The sequence below is a fragment of the Colias eurytheme genome, chromosome 27, assembly GCF_061535395.1.
Source record: "Colias eurytheme isolate Ceu_HAF_F1 chromosome 27, ilColEury1 Martin Lab GWU primary, whole genome shotgun sequence".
Classification (NCBI taxonomy): Eukaryota; Metazoa; Arthropoda; class Insecta; order Lepidoptera; family Pieridae; genus Colias; species Colias eurytheme.
The window spans coordinates 3,850,585-3,868,059 of record NC_143006.1 but is presented as its reverse complement, the minus strand read 5'-3'; the positions used below and the strand labels follow the sequence as shown (position 1 = coordinate 3,868,059).

Below are 17,475 nucleotides of genomic sequence, written 5' to 3'. Positions count from 1 at the left end.
CATAGTAGGTAAGGTATGAAAAAGAAATGAATTATAATAATTATTATTAATTATTTATCTCTGTGTTAGTTAAAATCAAGTGATAATAAACAATGTTTCTTTATTTGCGAAGTAGAGAGAATAATTTTTTGTACAATCGGAAAAATCGAAAATAAATTGCATTATAGCTACATGGACCCAAGACATTTGTTACAAAACAATAATTGGCAATAAAAGTTACGTTGTTTAATTTTATTCTTAAAGTGCAATAAATGGAAAATGATTTTGTATCAAGTTCTTTTCAATTAAAAATCATGAGATTGCTTGCAACGTTGACAATTTCTGGCTTATTAATTGGTGTCGTAAGTCTAAAAATTAATTTAAAAATTTTAAACCATCGACAGCCCATAATATACTTAAGTAAGTAGTTTATAGTTACCTAAGTACTTATTCAAATATTATAATTTTTTTCAGCTAGGGCAAGATGATGAGTCACAAGGAGATGAAAAAGAACTTACACCACTTGAAAAGAGGGAGGTAGGTACATATTTTTAATACAGTGTAATATTATATTATTTTTCCATCTACCCTCATTTTAGAAAATCAATTGAGTAAACTTTTGTGTAGTAGGGACTAGGGACATGCAAAATATATAATTTAGTACCTAGTTACCTAGTAGAAGGTAAAATATGATAGGACATCTTCGGTAACATTGTTTGATTTTTTTTATGAGTAGCTTTTATGTGACAAGTTCAACTACCAGCTAAAATGTAGAACTTTCTAGGTTTTACCTACATTGTGCCTACATGTATTTAATAAAAAGGTAGTTACCTACCTACTCTATCTACCTATCTCTTTAAAAAATATTTTTGTTGATAGATAAAACAAATTGAAGCAGAGCAGAAATTAAGAGGTATCATAGGATCAATGGGTACAAACCAACATTATAAAATCCCATCAAGTTTTAAAGACTTTGGGAGACGGTTTGTACTGCAGTATCCGTATTATGAGGTAAGATTAATTGATTAACATTGAAAGCTATTTCGCTCGCTACCTTTACCAAATTCTAAAATTAAATTGTTTATTCATTATTTTTTTGTGTTTGTATCGTTAGCAAGAACTTCCTCATAATATCACCGACGAATCAAGTTTGGATAGAGTAGTAAAGGTAATTTGTTTTTGATTTTCAAACTAAACTTTTTACAATTTATTATAAAATGACTCTGCCAGTTTGTCTGTCTGGCTTCTTACTTCCTGCATTTGGCCACTCGCCTTTTTATTTTATTTTTTCGCGGGCCAAAAAACAAATCTCTGTTCTTACCAACTTACCCACCTATGTAAACGTCAATTCATTAAATCAGCCAAGGAGGCATCTCCTGAAAAGTATGTCTCATGTACATAACGTTATTTTAAATCATTTTAAATTTCAGCAATATTTAGCAAATAAAAGAAATTCGGATGAATCGATTATACCAGTACAGGTACGTACTTTATTTTTTTCAATCAATAGCTGTAGGTAAGTATATAATAAACAAAAATATTTTAAAATATAGGCACCCGAAGATATCGTGGTAGCGGTAGCAAAACAGTCAGCTATATTTAACGCACCTACACAACACGATGACACAATAGAGAAGAAAATACTTCGTACAGGGGTAAGTTCAAATTTTCTTTGATATAAAATGTTTTGGTCATTCAACGCACCTTCTAAGTTTCCATATTATATCTTCTTCTTCTTCTTATATATAAAATTCTCGTGTCACAATGTTAGTCTGCATACTCCTCCGAAACGGGTGGACCGATTCTCATGAAATTTTCTGTGCATATCGGGTAAGTCTGAGAATCGGCCAACATCTATTTTTCATATGTACCACGGGCGAAGCCGGGGCGGACCGCTAGTTGTGTATAAAAATTTGATTTTTGAGGACCTCTTGTACCTTTTAAGCTATTGCATAGCTTCTATCGCGAGCCTTGAGCGTGGAGATCGAATCCAGAAATTCTGTAACGAAAAACTCCGACTGGCACAGCGGTGATACTTTTTATGCTTTACCGCGGCAGTCTCCCGAGTGCCACACGTCTTTCTTTTTTGAGAAATTGTGCTCATATTTTTACCCTTTACCTAACTAGTTATTAATTTTCTATTTTTGTGAATATTTCATTGATGGCCCAATTTTCAGGATTATTGGAATGACGTGTTCATAGAAGAGATTGATCCGAGTAATATTTTGAGAACTAAGGAAAGGTCTAAAGTTGTAAGTAGTTAATTAAAAATATATATATATACCTACACTCGTAAATATTTTTTTTGAAAGTAGGTACTTCAATTAACTAAGTTACTACTCGCTAATTGAGTGACACATCCCCTCTTACACGTTCCTAAAATCCTTTATTTTACAGGATTCACTAAATTTGGAATTCATGCCAGGATCTAATTTGTATGAACTGGTGTCAGAGTTAAAGAAAATCTCACCTAGACTTCTGTATGTAATAAATGATGATTCAGAATAAGACCCAAACAGTTTTATTTACCTAAAGTCTAAACAGTAGGTGACTATTGTTTTAGAACCTTGGGCTTTGTTCTAATTATACCTATACTTTTGTCAAAGAAATAGCGGCTAAAATGCTAGTAAAAAGATGATAAAAAGTTAAAAACTTAACTCATGTTTATAAATTTTTTGTAAACAGGCAAAAAGTATTATTATAGGCAAATTATAGGCATAATAATTATTGTTTATTTCGTTTATATCTCTCGTTCTAAGCTTCTAAGGATATCCGAAGGTAGAAATGGTTTTTACGTTAACACACCATAGTTAAACGGATCTTTCATATAATTAATAACCAGGTCATTCTTCTTGAATCTCCAAGGGTCCTTAGTTTTAACTTTCTTCATCGACATTCTTTGATTATTATAAAAGTCTAGAACTTTCTTTTTGAGCTGACTATTTTTGGACCTTTCGAGATACGAAACCATTTCTCTCAATTCGTCTTTTATAAGATGTGTGCTTGATATCCTTTTCATCTCTTCGTATAGAAAGAGCGTTGATTGCACGTGGTCCTTCATGAAATTCATAATTTCAATCATTCTGTTTGTATGCAATAGATTTGGGTGGGGTGTTTGCGCTTTTATCGATTTGTCCAACGTCCTTAGGATTGGAACATCTTTGTTACCTTGAAGATATTTTGGTGGTGCTTCTAGAGAAATACCTTCATTATTTTTAGGGAGTACGAAGAAATATGGATACTTAAAATATTCAGGTATAGCGAATGCCACTGCAAAAATCTGTAAGTGAATTAAGAACACTTTTTGCAGTTTAAATGTATCTGTGGCTTATATAAAACAATATAGAACGAGAATAATAGCAAATGATTCCGAATAGGTATTGAATTGTTGTAATTAATGTTGTTAAAAAAACTAAATAATAGTAACTAACTAGTTAATTCAAATTCAAATTCTAGTTAGTAAATAATAGTGGGTCAAAATCGAGCCTATAGAAGTCGGTTATATACAAACATGTCGGTTAGATACTAACATACAGGTGATGCCAATAATAGTGCCCTATAAACTAATGTTTAGAGAAGATAATTGATTTTATTTAAAAGGGGGTAGTTTGTATGAAACTCCTATTACGTAGTGACTATTTCCTATTTATTATTTCTGTGCTATGACGTAAAACTTACAAGACATAATGCAGCTAAATAAACGTGGATATCCATTGTAATAACGTTAGGTATGTGATACGATTCATTTAAATCAAGTTACGCATCATAAAAATCTTAATTAAGCGTTTCTATTAACCAGTGCTTTAATTATTATTTTTTCTCTGAATCAATATTTTGCTTGATACGGGAAATGTTTTTAAGACGAAATCAATCCTTATATAATATGTATTACGAATGCAAATATGTGTTCGTCTGTTTGTCTATCACGTCGCAACGAAACGATTTGATGATAATATACCTATACTCTTTGTATCTGGTGATAAAAGATAGTTTTGGTAATAGTCTAATACTTAAATACAAGTCACTTAAAATTAAGTTAAAATTTAGTTACCTACTATGAACTAAATACGTGTAAACCAACCAAAGACTGGCGGATATTTCTAATTTCTTGAAATTAGTCAGTTAGATAGTCAAGACTACAACACTTAGACAGTTGTAAAGTTACAGCATTTTACAGACAGACACAGAGACTTTGTTTTATAATATGTGTGGTATGAATACTGCTGCTATATATTGTATACAATAAAAAAAATATAATGTACAATCTTGTAAAATTTATATCTAACATGGTATAAAATATAACATTCCTATATTTTATTATCACCATCATAAAATGTTTCGTTATGCATTTTTGCTTTTATTACTTGTTGTTATTTTTCCAATCGAAGTAAGTATTGCAAGAAATATTATTTATTAATAAAATTCACCTTTAATTACATATAAATCTATTTTTAGATTCAAACAATGCGCCATTCTGTGTTACCACAATTCAGATTTCTACATTACCCATCATTTAGATTCTTATCTGCAAGAAATCCACTGAGAATAAACAGACGGACTACTCAAAGATATTTTTTGAAGTTGTAATACAGTTTAAATAAATAAAAATGTGCGTTTTACCGAACCTCAAATTTTTTGAAAATTATTCTGTAAAAGAAAATTTAAAGGAAGCAAATTCATGTTGAAATTGATATTTTTGGTTTTATGGCATTTAAAGGCTTTATAAATATAAATTTATAGGCGGGACTCGAACCCACATCCTTTCGCGCCATTCCGGGGCGGATGCCCGACCAACTAGTCACGAGTGGCGAGCTTACAAATTCATGTTAGCGCTAAAAACTGTTCGCTAAAATTTATGATGAGTTTTTGAGTATTTAATTAAGTAATTATTCAAAATAAGAAAATAAACCAGTTATTACTATGTAAATTATAAAATTAAAGCTATAGACTGCAGCACTTAATGTCAAGTCTTTAATATTTGAATTACAATTACAAGGAAATAGGGATTTTTCAAATAAAATAAAACAAAAGTCATACCTATCCCCAACTACTTATATTTATGCCATTAAAATCTTCAATTTTCAATCTCTTCAAGCTCGGAGGAAGGTCTTTACCATATTTATCATATAACGGGTTATAAGACCATGGTAGAACATGGGTAACTCCATTGGAATCATATATAATAGTTTCTTTTGCATTTGATGATTCATTTTGTGCTGGTCTCGTAGATATTTTCTTGTAGACGTCCCCAAATGATTGTGTATCCAATTGATCACATTTCTTTTGAGAAACTGCAAAAAAATTAAGTAATTATATTCATATTAGTTATTAAGTTATTAATGGTATAACAATATTTTTTAGACTGTGTTTGTGGAGCATTTGCTAGCAAAGCATAATCATAAAGATAATATTATTTCACTTGCTATCCCTGGCTAATCTATATATATATAAATGAAACCCGTTTCGCGTTGTCACGGCATCACGTGTGAACGACTGAACTGATTTCGATAATTATTTTTTTATTATATTCCTTGAAGTACGAGGATGGTTCTTACGGAGAGAAAACGTAAATATGTGCCACGGGCGAAGCCGGGGCGGACCGCTAGTATTATTAATGTAACAGAATTAATGTTGCTTGCTAGGAGGCTAGAACTAGATATATAAGCTACTTTAACACACAGTGAAACACCCCATTCCCAAGGCAATTTCTCTTGATCTCTTGTGAAGCGACAGGATCATATCTAGTTTTTTAAGTCTGTGATGACGATGGGATATATTGTTTCTTAGAACAAGACAGTTAAATGGTGTAGCACTAATAACATAGCACTTGCATGTAAAGAAAATTGTATTAAGATTTTTTTTTTATTATACTCAGAAAATGATAAGTAAAAATGATTACCATATTGTTGTAAAGCCCTTATGTCTTCATTTGAGTAATGTGAAAATCTACAAATACTCCCAAAAGGGCATTGACCAGCCGCATAGCGTAGACATGGCTTTTTTGTGATCTCTTCTTGTAAAATTACCTCTGGTTCTGTGAAATCAGTGAAATGTTAGCAAAACATCTTTATTTAGTACAAAACAGATAGGATTTTATACAGTAAATGAATACAAATAGGATTTCGTTAATTTACTGAAGTAAACAATCTAAGTACCTACAAATAATTTATTTTCTTTTAAAATTCTTAGGGTTAAAAGAAATAGCTAAGTTATCATTTTTATTCTAAGTATAGTTTTTTAAATTAGTTTAAGTTATAATAAACCATTTTAATACAAGTTTCCACCTTTTTTCATAGATCTAAATTACACAAATAAAAAATAGAAGCGTTTAACAAAAGGGTCATGAAATAAACAAAAAAATAATAACCTTTATATCGTTGGTAGTGTTCATTGACCAGTTTCTGGTGGGAAGTTCCTCTGTTATGAGTTTTTATCGAAGAAGGTGCTGCAACTATAGTTTTATCACAATAATCACAGTGGTATCTTTTACCCATGTTCACGTAACAGAACGCTAAAATACACTAAAATAATATTGATCCCATTTCTTCCTTAGTTATTTCTTTAATGGTTAAGATCTTATTTATTTACCTGTTACCAGGGTACGCAAATTATTTAAATAAATAAACAAAATTTCAATTCAATTTATTACAATGTCAAATTAATTAGATTTTAGTTGACAATGACAATTGACAATTGACATAGTAAGTCAACTTGACGTGCACGGTGCAAACTGCAAATTTTTGCAAATGATAAAGAATAAAAAACTGCGTTCACGAATAAAACTATTTGTTGGACTTGGAAATCAGGAATTAATTCGTCCATCATCTTAATATCGTCGATGCATATTATTATATATTAATAATATTTAATTAAAAACTTATATTGGGGCAGTGTAATAATAACATTTTGCTTGTTTACCTTTTACCGTGGTTGCCTGGAAGAGATCACTATTAAGTGATAAGGCTTCCAAAATAGTTGTACCTACTCTGTGTAAGTAGTTATAAGGTTTCTTAACTGTACAATTATTAAAGAGTTAAATAAATAAATAAATAACCATTTTCGTCGCGTTAAACATTAATTTTTTAAGTAAAATTTAATTTATCTTTCCACTAATAATTATTTAATAATTAAATCCTACTTATTAATACCTACCTACATTGATTTTCCATTGCCTATATTGATTTTCAATTACTTAATATTACTTCAGCTGTTAAGATACACATAAAGTACAATAAAATAAAAATATCAAAATCGATTTGTTACGTGTTATTATGGTTCTTAATGAATGATTTGTTTATTTTTCCAGAACAAGAGTTTTTTTTGTTTAAAATTAAATTCATTGGTCGATTATTGCCACGGCTTTTATCATTATTAATTACAGCTATAACTATAAATTATTGTCTATTTAAAATAGATTATTGTGAAATTAATTAGCTTATACAAGAATTCATTTTATGTCGTTTGATGTAGAGATCTTTTATACCTAAATAAATATGGATTATAATTATTAGGGGGAATATTAATCCTAGGGGGTATGTGGGGCGGAAAAGTTACTGGTCGTATTGGCAATTTTAAATTGAAAAGGACCGGCATTGGCCGTGGATTATTTGACGCTTGGGCTAATTTCTTGAATATTGGATTGACTGGTGGTCGTCCACTTCTAGACATTTCTGATACAGGAGTGTATGGATATTCGTTAATGTCATTGTAATTGTGGTCATAAGCGTTGAAATTTGGAGCCCCATATCCTGAATCTCGATTACCTAATATGTTAAAGTTTTGTTTTGGTAATGGCTGTTGAAATTTGTTAAATAATGGGTGCTGGGGCGGTAAACGAATATTTGAATTGGGTAATTGATTAATTTTGTTGATGTACGGAAGCGGCGGTCTCATCATTGGTTGCAAAAATGGTGGCGAGGGCATTATATTACCTGAAAATAAATTTAAATTATTTCTATAACTAATGGTATCTTTAACTATCAATAATTATGAGCAAATAAAAAAAATCTAATCGAAGGTCTGTTAGACGTAAAATTATTATGAATTGATAAATAAAATAATTGAATACATTACCAATAAATGGTTTAGGTGTACTAAATGTGTCGAAGCTTGGTTTAATTATTTGAGGTTTCTCTATATTCAGATCTGGAATAGGTGCAGAGCCGAACATTCTTCTATTCGGGCGTTCACTGATATCGCTAAGGTCATCATCAGCTAAATCATCATCATACCGTTCTTCTTGATTCTCAGCATATTGAGATCTATCGTAATTATCGTCTTCATAAGTGTTTCTAAATTTTTCAAGAAAATACGGAGAAATAAGATCATCCATATCATCGAACACATCTGCTGTATTTAAAGACCTTTTTGGACTATCGTCTGCCTTAGCTTCAGATTCATCATTATCTCTTCTAGATGCTTTTATATCAATTATTCCCCCACGTTTTGCTTCCTCTACTGGTAACGCACTTCTGTCTTTATCTAGTTTTAATGCACGCCTTTCCTTTTCTTGTCCAGTTTTGATATTTTCTTCGGCAGTTTTGCTCATATCATCTTCGCTCTTATTGTCTTCTTGTGGTTTTGCGCTTTTATCCTTTTCAGTTCCACTTTTTTCTTCTCCCACTCCACTTTGATTTCCACTAATGTCTTCATTCATTACATTTTTCTCTGGATTAATTGCACTTTTATCTTCAATCGTTGCACTTTTCGCTTCATTCATTGCACTTTTCTCTTCATTCATTGCACTTTTCTCTTCATTTATTGCACTTTTTTCTCCATTCATTGCACTTTTATCTTCATTCGTTGCACTTTTCTCTTCATTTATTGCACTTTTTTCTCCAGTCATTGCACTTTTACCTTCATTCGTTGCACTTTTCTCATCATTCATTCCACTATTTTCTTCATTCACTGCACTTTTTTCTTCTTTCTGTCCGCTTTTTTCCTCCTTCTTTGCACTTTTATACATTTCTTTTGCAATTTTCTTGTCTTCTTTTCCTCTCTTATTTTTTTCTCCAGAAGCGTGCTTTGATACTTTTGCATCTTTAAAAATATCGTCAATAGAGTGATCTTTCAAGGGAGCTGCAAAACGACGGACTTGGATTGTACCAGGATAAAACATTTTATTGAATTCGCTACTTTTTATAATATCATCTATATCCACAATACCGTCATATCTTTCGGATGATATATCCTCTTCTGAGGCATCACTACTTCTCGGTGAACCAAGTTCTATGGACGAATATTCATCTTGAGCGTCTCTATTTTCTTCCTTTTCTTCCTGTGAAACGATGCAAGTCTAATCACACATTACTATTTACATTTCACCATTGCAATTCATTTTGTTACTTACCTCTTCTGCATTTGCTAATGAACTTAAACTAATAAGTATTATTACAACTATTGATATATTCATTTTAGAAAATAATAATGCGATATTCACAGAGTGACATAGTTTTTATGACTAAGTTTTTACGTAGCAAAGTTATTCATTACCGTTCTACCGTAAAATCAATTTTAGAAAATGCAATCTGAAAAGCAGCCATGCTAAATCATTTTATACACCATGACACTCTTTAGTCATAAATAGATAAAAAGTTCTTTAGAAATTCATCATAGCATATTCCATTGACGCAAATTTTTAACCACTAGTAGGGTTGGAATGGTTTTAAGGTATATTAATTGTACTTAGTGTAGTAGATAACTTAATGAATATATAATTAGTAGAGGTTGTTTTATTCAAATAGTTCGATATGCTATATCAGTTTTTTTTTGTATAAACTAAAGTTCCAGTAGGTTTTTTATTCAATGAGTAATTATTGCATATATTATCGAATGATACTAATTTCTAATTTAAATAGGTATTATGAAAGTATGAGGTCAATAATTATTATCCTAAAATACTATGGAGAAATAGGTACTTAGGTAAAAATACAATATGGAGTAAATTACTATAAAGTATGTATGTGTATTTAATACATAATTCTTTGATATAAATCTTCTTGAAAAACAAATTCCATGAAATACTCTTTCGTGTACATAAAGATTCTGGCAGTCAGATACAATTTTCTGAAAGAAGAATAATCCAGACGTTTGTGGAATTCTCATTCAAATCATTACGAATTTTGAGACAAAGTTTTCAGTTTGATTTTTTGAAATGTTTTTGCTTTAGACCACACTATAAATAGAAAAAATGGTGAGCATTATCTCAAGCTTTATTTGTTGTTAAAAATAACGTTCATTGGTATATAAGTAGGTATGCTTTTTTATAATATTATGTATTTGCGTAACTTCAAGTTTACATCGGTAGGTATTATTTCATTATTCCAACTTGTAAAGTTTTATATAGATAGTGAATGAATTTGAGACACGAAGATAGTATTAAGATATGGTATACTATTGTACCTTCCGTCACTTGGAGAGTTCATAAACTAGGTACTCCATATATTTAAAAGCTCTATGGAGTAGTTTAGGAATGGAATGAGAGAAACAGGGAAGAAATAGAAGTTAAAATAGCTGTTGTCTCGTCATATTTGCTAGCCTCTGTGATGAGGGACATACTGTCATGAAGAGATGTTTATTATAGTTTATATTACCTAAGTCTATTTAAAAATTCGTCAGGCTGGTCCAAAACCTGTGCAAGGAGGGCGAGGAAACTTCCGTAACTTAGCAAGCACCCAGGAGGAGGAGGATGCATTTGATTACGTCAAATACAGAAATGTGCCAAAACCAACTGGGTAAATGTTTCGAAATTATAGTTCTTATTCTGTTTTTATAACACGCTTATATTAGCTTCACCTGTATGTTTGTAACAGACTCCTTGAGGCTCGATTTTGATTTTTTTGACGCTTATCAAGGATCGGTGACAATACCATAATTTCCTGAGTTTTAGGGTGATTTTTTTAAACTATACTAATTATTTTCTATATAAATACTGTCTGATTTCATGTTTCTTTTAGTGTAATTGGATCCATAGCTCATATGGTAAAAGGTGCGTTGGGTGGCGGAATTTTGGGTGGCCATGTCGCTTACATGAAAGCAGGTGTCTGGATTGCTGTACCGTTCAATTTCTTGTTCGGTATCTATATGGGATATTGTTTATATGTGAGTTTATTTTTTGTCGTTATTGACCAGCTCTCTACCACAATCTTGTCTGATGTTAAGCTAATAATATGGTAACTTATTGCTAAATTATAATAAGAAATAAAAAGAGAAAATATCTCCTGATAAAATGTATTTATGATATTTTTAAAGTGTATTAATTTCAATTAATTATGGGGGCTAGAAAATATTAAGGATATAGTTTCTCTCTTTCTTTTAGTTGATGTTTTTACTTCTATCAATATCTTCTTTTTAACCAATTTATATGCTAAAGTATTTAATTTTATACAATTTTCAGATTCTCGTCATGTCCGCACAGAAGCTATATAGAAGAACTCGTATCCCCAGCATGTCCTATCCAGATGTGGGTGAAGCTGCAATGGCGTGTTGTCCCAATCCGAAAGTGGCACGGTTTTCGAGATTCTTTAGGTAGATAACAGTTTTTTTGCAGATAATAGACCCAAGGAATGAGCTGTGTGTTTTTCATACGTCCTGAAGTGGACAATTAAAACAATATGGAGTAGATTTAGGTCATCTTCGCACCTTAAAAATTGTGTAAATACGCTTGAAGGAGCTTGTTATTAGTTCGAAGCAATCTTCTGAAATTAATTTAGTTTACATGTTGAAAACTTATAGACCGGGAGATACTGACACAAAATTTCGAGTCATTTGTAACAAGGATGGCGGTTCTACAGGGGTCTTAGTACGCAATGACAAAAAGAAAAATGATGGTGTGAACGCTGGTACCGGTGGCTTAGTCGCGTGGGCGTTTGTTGAACTCGTCGGAAAAATAGCGAAAGTCAAACGATTTGTAACACAAAAATTTTAGAATTTACCGATAGCCCATAAAAAAGTAGTAGGCGGTAGTGTCATGCCATACTTTTCCGATGTGACCTACAGCCCACCATACCGACGCGAATGTGTTGATTTAAATAAAACAATCATTCAACCATTTGTACCAGGCTAACTTTTGCACAGGTAACTATCGTCGTGCAGCCATTTACGAAAATCGCCATGCCATACTTTTCGGACGATTCCAAATGGTCGCCATACCGCCGAAAATCTGCAAAAAAATTTTATTTAGCCAAACTTTTTGTACCAGTATTGCATTTGGATTTTTGGAGAGTATTTGATAAAATGTGACCATTATTATATTTGCCATACTTCTAGTAGGGGGAAAAAGTGCTGTCATACTTGAAAACTTAATTTATTATTAATTTATATAAGTGAAGATTTCCAACACATAGATCTATGAAATTTTGTATTTATATTTGTTGATCCTCAAACTTACAGGAAAAATAAGTGCCATACTGTTACAAATCGTTTGACTTTCGCTATTTTCCGACGAGTTCGACTAACGCCCACGCGACTAAGCCGCTGGTACCAGCGTTCACGCCATCGTTTTTCTTTTTGTCATTGCGTACTAAAACCCCTGTAGAACCGCCATCCTGTTACAAATGACTCGAAATTTTGTGTCAGTATCTCCCGGTCTATTAAGGACTGTTAAAATTTTGTCTCAAATGGGAGATCCTATAAAATTTGATAGTTCGAATAATTTGACAACTGAAATAGTTTTAACTTCTGATGATTATTTGTCAGGTATTCAATTGACGGTATAATATGTCTGGATCTGTTTGGTGCGTGTGCCTGTTACCAAATTATTATAGCGAAGTCCTTGAAACAGCTTGTGGAAAACACGCAGAAAACGTCACTGGACAGTATCGGTCCAGGTATCTAAATATTTTGGAAATTTATGTACTGAAAAGTAATTAATTTATATTATTAATAATGGGGAAAAGTCTATTACGTAGATGCGTAAAATGGGAATGACTTAGCTCGTTGTAGAAACTAGAAGGGTTATAAAAAATAGATTGAATTAAAATCTTGCTATCTAGACTGAAAATATTGAACCACACAGATGATGTTTATGTATGAGTGCAGCAGTTATTCCGTACCGAATTTTTGCTGATTTTGTCCAAAGTAGTGTTATATTGTATCATTTAATAAAATTATTATTTTCCAGGATATCCTGACCTTCGAGTGTACTTGGCGTGTATGATTCCACCGATAATTCTTATATGTTTGATCACACATCTCAAATGGCTGGCACCATTTTCTATAGGCGCAAATATAGTCGTTTGTGAGTGTTTCTTATTTTTATTAATTTCCTTTCAAATTTATGAAAAAATATTTTGAAGTGAAACTTCTTTAGGTTGAGAGTAAAATTTGAAGGTCATGGCAATACCGTCACATAATGGAGTAAGGCGCCGATTTTGGTATCTTTGAAACTTGCCAAAGAAGTCTCAATTCTGACACGTGTGCTCGGCACACGCGCTCTTTCTTTCAATGAGTATTTTCGGTCTTTTTAGGGTTTATAAATATTGTTTGCTTTCAGTGATCATTATATTCACGGCGGTGTATTATGCGTTTGTATACAACCCAACGTTCACCGGTTTGGTGCCTATAACAAAACTATATAGCTACTTCGAGTTTGTCGGCATGTCTGTGTTTAGTATGTCCTGTTCTGGCGTGGTGATACCCATAGAGAATAATATGGCCAACCCGAAGAAGTATCCTATTGTTTTGTGTACTGGTGAGCTTACGTTTAATCTAACAATGTTTATAATAATTAGTCTCTCAATATACGGTAAAGAATTTACTTACTTCATACATTTTTTAAAGTTTAATTTTATAAACCGACAGCATAGCATAGAAATTGATTATTTAAAACCGCATAAGGCTCATTATTGAATTCATTATTCAAAATGTAACCAAAAGTCGATACTGTTTGCAAGACTTACAGGTAAATTAGCTTGGAGAAATTTTTGCATATGTAGTGGTGTGTATATTACTCAGATCTTAGAGCGCGTTTCCACTATATCGTTCTGGCCCATACAAAAATGTTTCGATATCCTAACATTACTATTTAATTTTATACTTATTCCTAGCAACACTTTTGTTTTCAATAAAAACAAGTTTTTATTTGAAAGAAAATGGTTTTGACTTTATAAAAAAAAATATATCATTCAATTTTACGTCCTTGAGCAAACGACAAGGCGACTACCGTGAAACAATAAAATATCGTGTCCATAATAATTTGTTTCATAATTAATATTTGACCATAATAATTACGAAACAAAACAAATAAATAAATCGTCACTTGATAGTGGAAAGTGGAAACACGCACAAAACCAGAATAAACCAGTTTACGCTGTCCGCAGGTGCCACGTGCAGTCGTTTGGTAGCGTTAGAACATAAAGCACATTTCATTCAAAAATTATAATTATTATGTACGTAGTTTAATTGATAAATTTTGTATTTGTTGATTGTTGTTATTATTTGTTATTATTGTTATAATATTTGTTGAAGTGAATTACATGTCCCGCAGCCGGAGGCCCCAAATGAAAACTCAGATGTACTTAAAAACTACATTTAATAGCTAAAATGAGACTTTTACACCCATGTCTGCACGATGCAGACCGGAGTTAAAGAATGAATTTATACAGTTTAATAATTATAAAGACGTAAGCTTGGATGCTAACTAAGGGAAATCGCATCCACATTCTATTCCCGTGCGAACGGCGTATTCAGCAGTTTTGTATGAAGGCAGGGCCATAACTAGTGTTTAATTTGTGTGTAAGTGTTGTAACTTTATATTGTTAATTCAATATGGCTCCAGTGTTAAAACATGGTCGAGGCAAGCCTTTGACTTCTCAAACTAAAGAATTAAACTTTAAATGTCGTTTCTTTTTCAGGTTAGTAAATTTTTCATTTTAGTAACATTGTTAATGTAAAAGTTATATGTATGTTAAATGAGCAAATATTCAAATAAAGTCTCATCTTTTTCAGAGGAGAAACACATATAGTTTAATTTAAAATCCCTTATATATACAGGGTTACTTGTAAAACACCGGCAACCTCGCAGGACAAGATAGCTAACATCATAAGTAACAACATTTCGACTTTTGATAATTTGTTAGATTTTATTTTCATACAAAAATAAATATTCATTTAATTTTCCGTCTGAATAGGTATTATAAACTCTACGCCTCCCAAAAATTACGTAAACAAAAAGCGAACGAGAGGGGGAAGGGGGCGTCGCGTCGTCCATCCGATAATTAATAGAACATAGACTTACAAATGTAAGGAGAGTACAATAAAAGTTTAAAAAATCATTTAAAAATAATTTATTGCGTTATGCCAAAAGTCGTAGAACAAATGTTGTTACTTATGATGTTAGCTATCTTGTCCTGCGAGGTTGCTGGTGTTTTACAAGTAACCCTGTATAAAATAAAAACTAAAAATAAAATGTTGTTTTATTTTATTTGCTGACCATACACTACTACAAACGCAAAAATTTCTCCAAGCTAATTTACCTGTAAATAGTCAAAAATAAAAATGTTGTGTGGTTTTATGAAACCACGGTAAAAGTGAAACTGTTTGAACGGTTCCGAACACTGCTTTGTGTAGCGCATGTCGAGTGACGGTCGGCTGCCGAGTAGGTATACCTACTCGGCAGCCGCGATACACGCAACATGCGCTACACAGAGCAAAAAGTTTGAGACGATGTAATAAAAGTTTCACTTTAAAAAATATTTTGCTACGCCCTGAATTCACATGTTAAGAAATTTTATTTTCTATTTAAATAATATGTTATGGAGTCAAATCTAGAAATTTATTTATCTTTATCATCATCGTTGTTTAGTGCTGTGTAGATATGTATTTGTATAAAATTTTTTGTTTAGGCATGTCCCTAATCATCTGCTGCACATTTTTGGTGTCATTCTTCGGATATTCGGCTTTCCTTGAAAATTGCGAGTCGCCTATCACCGTGAATTTTCCAATGACAACGTAAGCTATTTTTGCTATTAGCTTCTCCAGGATCTCGAACTTATTATAAGTAGTTGTTCTATTTTTCATAATTATTAATTCTGATTGTAATGGGCCACAATGTGTTATGTCACGTTTAACATTTTCAGCAAGAGCATTCTTTCCTGATCCTTTAGTGTAAACGAAAACTCGTATTCAGTGTTGTTCAGTATTAGAACTTTGCATAGAACCTTTTCGAACGCACTAAGTACAACGAAAGAATGCTCTACGCCTGTTTACACTAAAAGAATTTGACATAGGTTAAAATGAGCATTCGTTTAATGCAAATGCACAGTATGAAAACGATAGTGTCTCTATCTAATTTTATTTCAATTTATGAAATGATCTACGAAGCAAATAATTTTTCTTTACAGCGGACCCAAGATTCTGAAAGTGCTGATCGTTGTAATGATTTACATTACCCACGCGTTAAACTTTTGGGTGCCGTTTAACCTCTGTTTCTATTACCTGAAGTTTTTGCATCCAGAACAAAAGCACCTCATGTGGGAACTCATATATAGAGCCATTTTTGTTGCTATGATTGGATGTATCGCTATCGTGTTCCCGAATATCAACGCTTTGATGGGATTCGTAAGTTTTTACTTAACTTGTAACTTTAATATAACTAAAACTTGTTATTGTTAGTGGTGTTGTCGATGCTAAATACTATTATGACATTATTAAACAATTTGATAATTAACTACTAAGTTATTATAGGTGACATGATTGTTATATTACTAATTGTTAATACGTCTTGTGAGGCATCAATTATTTGTTGTCCACAAGCAAAGCTTGTTCACATTGTCTTACAATATCGTCTACGGAAATTTAATGTTGATTTTCAATGATTTGTGTTTTGTCCACAGCTCGGAACATTTTGCCTGTCCAACATGGCGTTCATTTGGCCCAATATTATCTACCTTCTGACTAATTGGGAACGACCAGGCCTCGGGAAATACTACTGGCGTTTGTGGAAGTCGCTCTTTTTAATATTAATTGGATGCTTCTTGCTTCTCTGCGGTTCCGTGGTCAATATTAACGAGCTGATGTCTGTGTTTAGATAAGTGCATAACTATTTATCGAAAAATTTCGATAGTGGCCTTACTTAGTAACTTGGTAACTCATTCGAGCTGATAAGAAACGTTGGCAAATTTGTTTTTATTAAACAATGCATCGCTATCTACTAATAATGTTATTAGTGAACAAATTCCAGAATTCACACAAGTTTTTAGCTGTTTGCGTGATTGTTATTGTGTTTGTTTAGATAGAGATTTGTTTTATTGTTATCCTCAAATGTTTGTTTGACAACGTGTGAGACTGATAGGCTTATTAAAATTTAATATTGCTGTTATTAGCTGGGCATGCTTTGGCTATTTATTTTTATATTGTTATTTTAATGTTGTTGCTTGTAAAATTTAATAAAATAGTAAATTGTTTTTACTGTTTTATTTATAACAGCCTTAATAGCGACCATAAAAGCGTAGAGTGAACAGGTACCTTCTAGGGAAGCGCGTTCCATCTTAGACCACA

The 17,475-nt window shown here is 32.0% G+C and overlaps 4 protein-coding genes across 5 annotated transcripts; 1 reads left to right on the top strand and 3 right to left on the bottom strand.

Annotated features, from left to right (window-relative positions):
• The first annotated feature begins 293 nt into the window (after positions 1-293).
• On the top strand, positions 294-17,109 carry LOC149896832 (proton-coupled amino acid transporter-like protein acs). Its single transcript, XM_090117070.1, has 16 exons — positions 294-341; positions 424-516; positions 859-990; positions 1,094-1,147; positions 1,410-1,460; positions 1,533-1,634; positions 2,157-2,231; positions 10,597-10,712; positions 10,935-11,079; positions 11,375-11,505; positions 12,676-12,806; positions 13,100-13,216; positions 13,472-13,669; positions 15,822-15,927; positions 16,320-16,536; positions 16,812-17,109. The coding sequence occupies exons 1-16, from the start codon at positions 294-296 to the stop codon at positions 17,007-17,009; spliced, it is 1,914 nt and encodes a 637-aa protein (XP_089973196.1). The 3' UTR covers positions 17,010-17,109.
• LOC149896835 (uncharacterized) lies at positions 2,714-3,693 on the bottom strand. Its single transcript, XM_090117048.1, has 2 exons — positions 3,658-3,693; positions 2,714-3,259 (listed from the first exon to the last, which is right to left on the bottom strand). Exons 1-2 carry the CDS (start codon positions 3,691-3,693, stop codon positions 2,771-2,773), a joined length of 525 nt encoding a protein of 174 aa, XP_089973174.1. The 3' UTR covers positions 2,714-2,770.
• LOC149896834 (zinc finger matrin-type protein 5) lies at positions 3,126-6,637 on the bottom strand. 2 transcript variants are annotated; one of them, XM_090117274.1, is made up of 4 exons: positions 6,347-6,637; positions 5,879-6,013; positions 5,017-5,270; positions 3,126-3,259 (listed from the first exon to the last, which is right to left on the bottom strand). In XM_090117274.1, the coding sequence occupies exons 1-3, from the start codon at positions 6,471-6,473 to the stop codon at positions 5,017-5,019; spliced, it is 516 nt and encodes a 171-aa protein (XP_089973400.1). In that variant the 5' UTR covers positions 6,474-6,637; the 3' UTR covers positions 3,126-3,259. The 2 variants fall into 2 exon arrangements, with proteins under 2 accessions (XP_089973400.1, XP_089973401.1); XM_090117275.1 differs by lacking the exon at positions 3,126-3,259 and having other exon boundaries at positions 5,014-5,270.
• Positions 7,432-8,866, bottom strand: LOC149896833 (uncharacterized). The gene is made up of 2 exons (XM_090117233.1): positions 8,053-8,866; positions 7,432-7,910 (listed from the first exon to the last, which is right to left on the bottom strand). Exons 1-2 carry the CDS (start codon positions 8,864-8,866, stop codon positions 7,432-7,434), a joined length of 1,293 nt encoding a protein of 430 aa, XP_089973359.1.
• Positions 17,110-17,475: the final 366 nt, after the last annotated feature.

What these genes read in the sequence shown, in the direction of transcription:
- LOC149896832 (XM_090117070.1), top strand. Translation starts at nt 294, where the DNA reads ATGAGATTGCTTGCAACGTTGACAATTTCTGGCTTATTAATTGGTGTC. An exon ending in AATGTGCCAAAACCAACTGG is followed by an intron (nt 10,713 to 10,934) that starts GTAAATGTTTCG and finishes TGTTTCTTTTAG; the next exon opens with TGTAATTGGATCCATAGCTC. An exon ending in AGGCGCAAATATAGTCGTTT is followed by an intron (nt 13,217 to 13,471) that starts GTGAGTGTTTCT and finishes GTTTGCTTTCAG; the next exon opens with TGATCATTATATTCACGGCG.
- LOC149896835 (XM_090117048.1), bottom strand. Translation starts at nt 3,693, where the DNA reads ATGGATATCCACGTTTATTTAGCTGCATTATGTCTT. An exon ending in ATTTAGCTGCATTATGTCTT is followed by an intron (nt 3,260 to 3,657) that starts GTAAGTTTTACG and finishes ATTCACTTACAG; the next exon opens with ATTTTTGCAGTGGCATTCGC.
- LOC149896834 (XM_090117274.1), bottom strand. Translation starts at nt 6,473, where the DNA reads ATGGGTAAAAGATACCACTGTGATTATTGTGATAAAACTATAGTTGCA. An exon ending in ACACTACCAACGATATAAAG is followed by an intron (nt 6,014 to 6,346) that starts GTTATTATTTTT and finishes CTGATTTCACAG; the next exon opens with AACCAGAGGTAATTTTACAA. An exon ending in AAGGGCTTTACAACAATATG is followed by an intron (nt 5,271 to 5,878) that starts GTAATCATTTTT and finishes ATTTTTTTGCAG; the next exon opens with TTTCTCAAAAGAAATGTGAT.
- LOC149896833 (XM_090117233.1), bottom strand. Translation starts at nt 8,866, where the DNA reads ATGAATGATGAGAAAAGTGCAACGAATGAAGGTAAAAGTGCAATGACT. An exon ending in TACACCTAAACCATTTATTG is followed by an intron (nt 7,911 to 8,052) that starts GTAATGTATTCA and finishes ATTTATTTTCAG; the next exon opens with GTAATATAATGCCCTCGCCA.